The 8782-nt window shown below is 37.4% G+C and overlaps 1 protein-coding gene across 2 annotated transcripts; it reads right to left on the bottom strand.

Moving 5' to 3' along the window:
• Positions 1 to 747: 747 nt before the first annotated feature.
• FADD (Fas associated via death domain) lies at positions 748 to 8306 on the bottom strand. 2 transcript variants are annotated; one of them, XM_043549068.1, is made up of 3 exons: positions 8215 to 8306; positions 5323 to 5631; positions 748 to 4662 (listed from the first exon to the last, which is right to left on the bottom strand). In XM_043549068.1, exons 2-3 carry the CDS (start codon positions 5618 to 5620, stop codon positions 4385 to 4387), a joined length of 576 nt encoding a protein of 191 aa, XP_043405003.1. In that variant the 5' UTR covers positions 5621 to 5631; positions 8215 to 8306; the 3' UTR covers positions 748 to 4384. The 2 variants fall into 2 exon arrangements, with proteins under 2 accessions (XP_043405003.1, XP_007068010.1); XM_007067948.4 differs by lacking the exon at positions 8215 to 8306 and adding an exon at positions 6009 to 6144.
• Positions 8307 to 8782: the final 476 nt, after the last annotated feature.

The following is an 8782-nucleotide window of genomic DNA, read 5'->3' as shown; positions in this document are numbered from 1 at the left end:
TGGAAGGATAAGGTATGAAATTGCTAGAATGGGCATTACAGGTATTCATATCACAGTAATACATGCGCTATATAAATATATATATATATTTTCAAATGGTATGGTGTAACACTTGTTCTGGAGTGACTATGCTAATGGCTGTTTAATTTCTGAGCATGCCCAGATGTTTCCAGAAGCCTCAAATTGAGGCTGTGTTCATGCATATTTTTTTTTTAAAGTGTTGTGCCTTCTCTTCTGCCAAATAAGCCTCCTGAGTCTTTACTCAACATTGCATGGTCAGATTTAAAAAGAAAGAGAATTTTAGGGCACTCTTTTACATCACAACTCTTCCCCATGCAACACTTTTGGCAGGGATTTGGTTTCAGGCTCTCCAGAGGAGGCAGAACCTTTCTGAGATTACACTGGCCTACTACAGAATGATGTGGTACATTCACGTCTTCATACTGTGGCAATTGTGCCCCAGTAGTAACTATAAGAAATTCCAAGAGAAACACTATTAAGTCTTACATGTTATATTGTTTGATTTTATGAAAATGAACACTAGTAACCAATGCCCGAAATGTAGGTTTTAGTATTGCCACTTTTTAAAAACAAGGTTTAGTATTCAATATAAATGTTTTAATTCAATTTAACAAGTATAATTGAAAGGAAACTTTTGTTTGGCTTTAAGCATTCACTGACATTTTTTGTAATCTAATCATTGCATCATTGCGCATGAGAACCAGGAAGCAAAACTGCCTAGCAATGCACATTAAAAAAAATCTAGTTTATTTTTATTGTACAAAAAGTGAAATACAAAAAGTAAACACAGAATGGGGAAATATTTCTAACATTTTTGAGTTTTCATGCTATTTATTATTTTAAGGCTATAACTTCATGCTCTCCCTTTAAACTATATATTAAATGGTTAGAAAGGCTGTAATATGCCTTCATTTATAAGCCACATAATGTAGGGATTCACAGACTTTAAAGTAGAGATTAGCTTTGCATGTCTTTCATTTAAACTTTTGCTGTTCATAATCTGTGAGTGGGTGAGGAAGCATTAATGACAATACTTTGTTCTCAGAGCTCCTGATAACTACGGTGAACTCTTTTTACTCCTGTTCTATATTTGGGGAAATGGAGGCATTTAGAGGCCAAGTGATTTTTTTTCCTCCCCAAGCTTAGAGGAGGCTAGTGGCAGAATTTGGAACAGAAGAGACGTCTTCTAATTCCCCATAGTAATCACTAGACACAGTTTCCTTCACAGTTTATGTGGCTATAAGAAGTTGAATTTTGGATTTTTAATCACAACTTTTTGATATTGAGAACTCAAGAAAAATTAAACTTTGAATGAAGGCTCCCATATTTTTCTCATGTTATGTCAAATCAGGAAAATATATAATTGACAACTGCACATTTTTACTTTTTTCTCCCCTATCAACACAGATATCAAATTCATTTTTTCATGAAAGGAAAGATGTTTTAATAAATACCATTTGTGAAATGCGCATATAAAATCTTACAATTTCAATCTTACATGCAGAAATTCAAACATGATCTTTTGGTGCATCCTACCGCTCCCCCCACTATCCCCATTGCTTCCTTATTTCACAGAGTCAACCAATTTTATATTATTATGTTCCAATTCTTGAGCAAATTTGGTTTTAACCATAGTATGGGTCAGGTGCTGCTTCCTTCAAAAATATGACTCAGCCACATGTAAAAACTTTTCCGGTTAGTTCTCAAAAGAAGATATTCTAATTACATGCAAGAAGTACCATATTTGTAATCTTTGTATCATATATGTGTATATCTGCTGTGATCCAAAATACCATATGTTATGTTAAATATTGGGAATAAAGGGGAAAAAGTAATGAGGACAAATTGCTTGGGACATTGAACTTTCAGTTGTTGCAGAGGAGGTTTTGCTATTTCACTACAAAATTACATTTGCATTTTCTGTAAACGTAACAGCTCATCCAACCAACATTACCAAAAAACCCCCTGAATATAGAGAATGATAGGCAGAAAATTTTGAAACAGATCGTGTTATCTTTAGAGCAGGAAGAATAATGAAAAAAAATCCATAGATTATTTTAACAAACTAAAATTTGTTGAATTTGTCATTCAGCTCCAGATTAGCATTTTATTCAGCACTGAATTCAGAATTTGTTTATTTATTCATTAGTTCTTAAGAACTCTTCTGAAGTCTGTATGAGATACAGGCAAAGCAAGCTATTGTTCTATTACGGTTCAATTACTTGAAACTATATATGCACAAAGACAGACATGTGGAAGCCAGAGCATCACCCTTTACTCCTTTCTACGTAGACACTTGCAAACACTGGTCTCCGGCTTATTAGGATCATAAATATCTGTGTGCCAATCTTTCACTGTTCAGCTTCTAAAGAAAAGCCTTTATGACAATGTTGTATGACGGTACTAGGTACACATTACTTCAACTTTTCTAGTAATTGTAATCATGTGTTAACTTGCCAATTTCTGAAGCTCAGTCATCAGCTGAATTGAAAATATGGAGACAGTCATGACAGTTTTGTGTTGTTTCTACCTGCTGTCATTCCTATTGAATTTCAGGCTTCTTGTCAATTTCATACTAGTGCTGAGTGCAGTGAAACTGACAAAGAGCAGTATGCTATCAGCTACCCAAAACAAAATGAGACAGGTTTAGCAGAGAAGTGAAGCCTCTCCGTTTAGGTATGAATTTTACATTATGTTTCTGAGGCTACCTGCTGTCCTAGTCAAAGTCAAATCAATATTGATTTCAGAGGAACTCATGCAAGATGCTGGCACTCGACATAGGTGATAGAGAAGGCATGAAAGCAGGTTTTAAAGTAGGTGCAGTTTTCACAATCTTGGGTTAGTGTAAGGGCCAAATTTGAAGGAGCTGACGTCAAGGAAAACTGAAGAATGCTGATTAAAGCAGTATTGGACCTGGAGCCACCTTCAGTTAGAGCACCATGTAGTAAAGAATTGATCCTCATCTGCACAGCAGGGTGGATAAACTGTAGGGGATAGGGTTATATTTTCTTCAGTAACTTCATTTCTCCATAAGAAAAGCTTTTCTTTATTCACTCTGTATCTCTTTGTCTTAACATTTGATGTTATTAAGAGCACAGACAACTGAATTCTACTTTCCCCATTGAAAATTGTGCCGATGATCCAAATGGGGTCAGTGCTCTGGATTCTACTAACAGGGTCGGTTGTCAGAGTCGCTGTGGTGGTGGCTATGAGCAGCATCCTCAGATGTACAGTTACAATGGGCCGAATCTTTTGCAGGAGGAACAAGGAGGGTCTTTTAAACAACTACAGGGCAAGGTCTTTCTATGTATTTTACAGTGGCAGGGTAGCATCCCATTCTTTATGGCAGGGAAGGCACTTAATATAAACCCTTTGTCTCAGGCAGTTTATTCTGAAAACAGGCATTTTTGAGCTGAGGAAAGGCCACCAGAACTGCTGGGCTCCTTGCACTGCAATCTTAAGGCCTAATTCTATATGGTGTTTAACACCCTTGCATGGAAAAGAAGCGCTTGAAGCACCACTCAGAACATATTCCTTACCTCTCAAGATCTGGCAGAAAGGGCAGCATATTGCTAGTATCTGTTTGGGGTTTTTTTATTACCAACAAAATTATTTAGCCAAAAATTTGGAAATTTCAAATATTTGGAAATGCATAGAAGTCAGTTTCCCACACCAATCACCCTGCATACATATTTCAAAGCAAATTTTAAAAGCATCTGCAGTCATCCAAAATACCATATATGGATAGTGGGCTGAGTTAGGGGTACTGAAGGAATTGCAATTTTGAATTTCTTGATTTTTGTGAATTTAAGAATAATATTTTATATTTAGGAAGAAGCATTTCATCCATGGAGCACAAACTTCTTTATAAGCATTACATGAATAAGCTTCACAAAACTCCTTTGAGGTAGGTTCCACAAGTACGTAGTAATATTCCTATTTGGCAGATGTGGGAGGCAAAGAGAATTTCACACTTGAGTGCCTAAATATGACTGTGGGCATCAAGATTTAAGTATCTACAAATCAGATGCTAAGGCCAGAATTTTCATAAGATACTAATGATTTTGGGTGCCTAACTTGATAAAAAAATAAGGATTCTCAAAGGGCAGGCAATCAGCATTTTCTGAAATATCAAAACCCTTTAAATGGTCTCAGATTGAGAACCCAAAAATTAAGGACCCAAAATCATAAGTGTTTTCTGAAAATCTTGGTCTATGTCTATAAATGTGAATTTAAGCTCCTAAATCAATGGTGGAGTATCCTGACTCTTGTTCTAACAGTTAGACAGCATTCCCTCCCTTTTCATTTAAGCTCTCAGTTTTAATATTGCATTTTGTATATATTGTATTGATTTCATTTAGTTTTAGTTCTCCCGTTGTAAAAGTTCATTTTCTACTTTGTCTGCTACCAAGTTCATTTTGCAATCCCGAAGGGCTTTTATTAAGTCAGCAACCTTAGCTTCCTTTCCCTTCCATTTCTGCCACTCTCGAAGTGACTGCATCAATTGTTCTTGCAAGTTATAAGGACTGGCTGTTAGAATTCTGTCAATTTTTGTATCAGAAATTCCTAATCTTCGAACTAGCATTTTCCAGTTCTTCCCAACATTGTCACATATAACTTCAAAAGCTACATTCTGCTGACCTGAAAAATAAACAAAATGGAAAATTCCAGTTTATGCCAAATGAATGATTTACGAAGAGACATTTACAATGTGCATTTCTCTATTAATTCTTACTGTATAGGTACATATTAAGGATCACATTGTCACAGTAAAGCCACTGGATGTGCTGAGGGCAGTGTAGAAACACCTCAGACCTGATGGAGTTTCCAGAAGCCTTGCGTCACACAGTGACAAAACTTCTCCATGAGTGCCAGGGGAGCTATGCTACCCTTTCTGAAAAGCTGGTTGCAGCATGTACTCCCTCACCCTCCTGCGTGTGGCCAGTGCAGAAGCTAGTGTGTGGAATTCCATGTGGCAGTCTAGAGCCAGAGATAGTACTAGTTTGGAAGTCCTTGTTAAGAGTAAGTGAGACTCAAATAATGCATAGTTCATGTACTGGCCTTTTGAAGAGGGGTAAATTTCACCACAAAACTATTTCCAACTATTTGAAACATTATTCACCTTTTTTTTTTTTTTTTAAAAGAGTGAGGCAGATCTCTGCTCCAAAGTATTCCTATGCAACAGTGTTAGGGGTTAGATTGAAAGATTTCCACATATACCTTACTTTAAGAAAACCCATTTAACAGTGGTTCCCACAGTGTTAGTTTGCAAAATAAAAATAAGAAGATGTGTCCACCTACGTTTTTCTGTCTCATCTAGATGGTTGACAACATCACCTTGTCCACCTTCTATGAACTCCTGTAGCTGGATTATCAGATCTTCTCTTTTAATGCTTTTGATCATGAGCTGGAGAAAATCTACCTTCTCTTTTGCAATCTCCCGCTGTTCAAGGAGGATGAGGAAGAGATCAATACCAGTTTTGACGGACTCAAGCTTCCTTTTGCCAATTTTGTCCAGGCACAGAAATTTAAGGGAAGAGAGATCATGGTCAGATAAACTCATGGAAAATGAATGCAAGAGAGACAAAAATGGGTCCATTTTGGTAAGCCCTGTGAAAGAATATCAAGAAAAAAATATTTTGTGTGTAAGAAAACATACAGGAAGTCTCACATGTTGTTTGCTTTCTACTTGCCTAGGAAACACCTTTCATCTGAAGCTAAAACTTTCTTTTATTAAATATACAAGTTCTTAAAACAAAAGTAAAGCTCTTTGGCATGATTACCTTCCTGGAAGGCAATTAACATTAGCTATTTCTCTACAAGCATTTCTTACTTTCACTTTCACAACGCACTGTCATTATCAGTAACTAAAATCTTATACTTTCCAAAGTTTGGAACAAACTTCAATATACTTTCTCCTGGAAATCAAATTGCTGTTATGAACAATATGTAAAGATATGTTTCATTTCATAGGAGTTGCTACTTACTTCCTGGTTTAATCTATGTTGCCCTGAAAGCCTAGCCGCGATGAAGAAAAACTTCACTGTGCTGAAGGCAGCTTTCCTTTTACACAGAGATCTGCCTGTCACCGGAAATCACATGAGTTGATGCAAACTTTTCAGCCTCCGGGAGTGCTCTATTTTCCAGTGAACACTAGATGGCAATACCATACAACTATCTATCCTACCGTATACACACACATACCCTGAATACTAGTGCCATTTACACACATAGTACTAAATAAATACATCAAAATCTGTAGTCTAAAGATCAACAGAAGAACTGTCAAAATGGTTCTAAATTATTATGAAAAAGCAAAGCAATTCAATTATATGTTAAGTAAAACATCACAGTTAAGGATTGTGTATATATTTAAATCAAATCCTTCCCCTTAAGAATTGTATCAAGAGTAAAAACTGATGTTCAAAAATATAAAAAATAGAAAAGAATGTGAAAGGATTCAGAAGTTTTACTCTGAATTATTATGGTAGCTACATAAAGGTTTATTTCACACTAAAAAAGTGGGACAAATTTATGCTTGGTGTAATTCCCTTTAAATCAGTGGATTTACATTAAGAATTAAGTTAGCATATTCTTTTTACTAATCCAATAGTAAGCCCTAATCATAAGAGAATCACAAGCCTATTTTCACACTTTGCTCAGTTCTCAGCACCTAAACTGAGATTGAACTATGACATCATGTTGAAACTGGACCCCTGGAAGTGTACATGGATTTTTCAGTGTAGGGGTAGATAAATTAGGATGGGGTAATTATGGAGTAAGTCAGGGTGCTCACTGTCAGGGTGCTCACTGCTAAGTACATTGTGCCTATTCCATATAGTTTCCTGCAGAGATTAGTGTTTAGGATATTGACGACACAGAAAAGTAGGTGACCAAATTCAGAATAGATATGAGGGCAGATTAAACCTTATTTGAAAACTATCCCCACAGTGAGGAATACATAAAGTTAACAGAGTCATTTTATGTTAAATTATGCACAATGTGTGTGTTTGGTGTAAACATTCAGTTCACTACCTGCCTCCTGCTGCAGGAAAAAGAGGGTCTAGCTGCTTGGCTGGTTATCTGTGCATAGTTTCCTGCAATTTGAAAACATTTGAGGATGGTAAGTGTTTAAATAAGCCAGGGAGTCTAGGGATAACTAGGCCCCCATTTGCTGAAGGATTTTATGGCTTCTGGTCAAGTTTAGCATTTACATAGTGCTTTACAAGCTATCAATCAGCACATAACTCTGCAAGGCCTACTTATTATTTTCTCTTTACAAGAGGGGAATGAATCACAGCAGTTAAGTGATGAAGTGAGTTGATAAAGGCCACAAAGGGAGCCAGTGTCACAGCCAGGATCAGAACATAGGAGTCCTTTATTCCTTGTCCATCATGCTATTAAGATGCTTCTCCTTGTGGCCAAAAGTCAAAATGGCTGCTCAATGGAGAGGTCAACTCAGCTGCAGGCTATCTGCAGGAGCAGCAGCAGCAGCTGCTTGAGTTATACTGCCATCCACAGCAACGAATTGATATCAGGTTCTTCTAAAAGCTGAGGGACCTGAGAATTTCACTGACCTCAAAGGTGAAGACTAGAATTATGAATACCCCATGATTGTTAAGAAAATCAGACAAATTTTCAAACCCAGCAATCAATTAATATTTTCAAGCCTGTTTTTATACAGAGAAAGCTTTTAGTTTTAAGAAAAGCTCCCAGCCTAAATTCAGCACTGACGCTGCTAAGCCCTGGGGAACTTGTGATTATGGGCTTTACAGGGACCAACCCCTGGACTTTTCTCATAACTTCGTAAACCAACCTGAAGTTCTCCCCTTTACTCTGCTGTGTGTGTGTCGGGGGTGGGGAGGAGCTCTCTCACTCTTCCCCAGACCACAAAGATTATTAATTATTTCCAGCCAAGCCTTCAGTTTACTAGGCACTGTACATACACAGAAGGTACAGCCCCTGCCCCAAAGAGTTTCCAGTCTCACCTATACAAACTCAAAGGTTATTGTCTGTGTCTCCCACATCTCCATCCTCATGCTCCAGTTTTAAGGAGGCCAAAAGACATTTTCTACAACTTAACTTTCCGGCAAAAATTGTAAAAAGTCCGAAAAGAACAAACCAACCCCCAACAATTAGTCCCTTTAAATTCTGTCATCCCCATGGTACATGTGAAACCTTCTCTGACCCTACCTCCAACTAATCACAAAAATCAGGGTTAACACTGGTGTCGTCACCAGCCTCCTCTCTTCTTTTTTGATCCAGGAGAAATGGGCAGACTTCCTATCAGGCAGGTGTTATAAGATGGCTAATGTATATGCATCACCACTGCCCTCCACTGGCTGGAATATCAGACCTGCTTAAAGGTCTGGTTCTGTGGGAGCCCCAAATGGTGCAGGAAGGGGAGAATTACCAGCAGCAGTGTCATATGGAGAGGATATGCTAATACTGGAGAGAATTATCAACACTGATAATGATGGAACTCACTCTAGGCACTTACGTTCCCTGTTTTCTAAGGAACAGAGTAGGTCTAAGTATTTTCTTTCTTGTGTCCTGATGATGCCTTTAAACAAAGGCATGAGGCACCAGAGTTAGTGTGGGCTGGTGTAATGAGGTCCAGGTAAGATCCATTCACAGCACAGCAATTTGAAATACTCAGGTTCAGAATGTAAAGAATTGTCAGGCATAAGGCCTAGTAATAAACAATATAAAGTCTGATTGTACAGAATGAGGCATCTTAGTGTATATTTTTATTCTGCAA

The sequence above is a fragment of the Chelonia mydas genome, chromosome 6, assembly GCF_015237465.2.
Source record: "Chelonia mydas isolate rCheMyd1 chromosome 6, rCheMyd1.pri.v2, whole genome shotgun sequence".
Taxonomy (NCBI): Eukaryota; Metazoa; Chordata; order Testudines; family Cheloniidae; genus Chelonia; species Chelonia mydas.
Note: the sequence above shows the minus strand (reverse complement) of the source record. Positions and strands in the feature narration are given on the sequence as shown.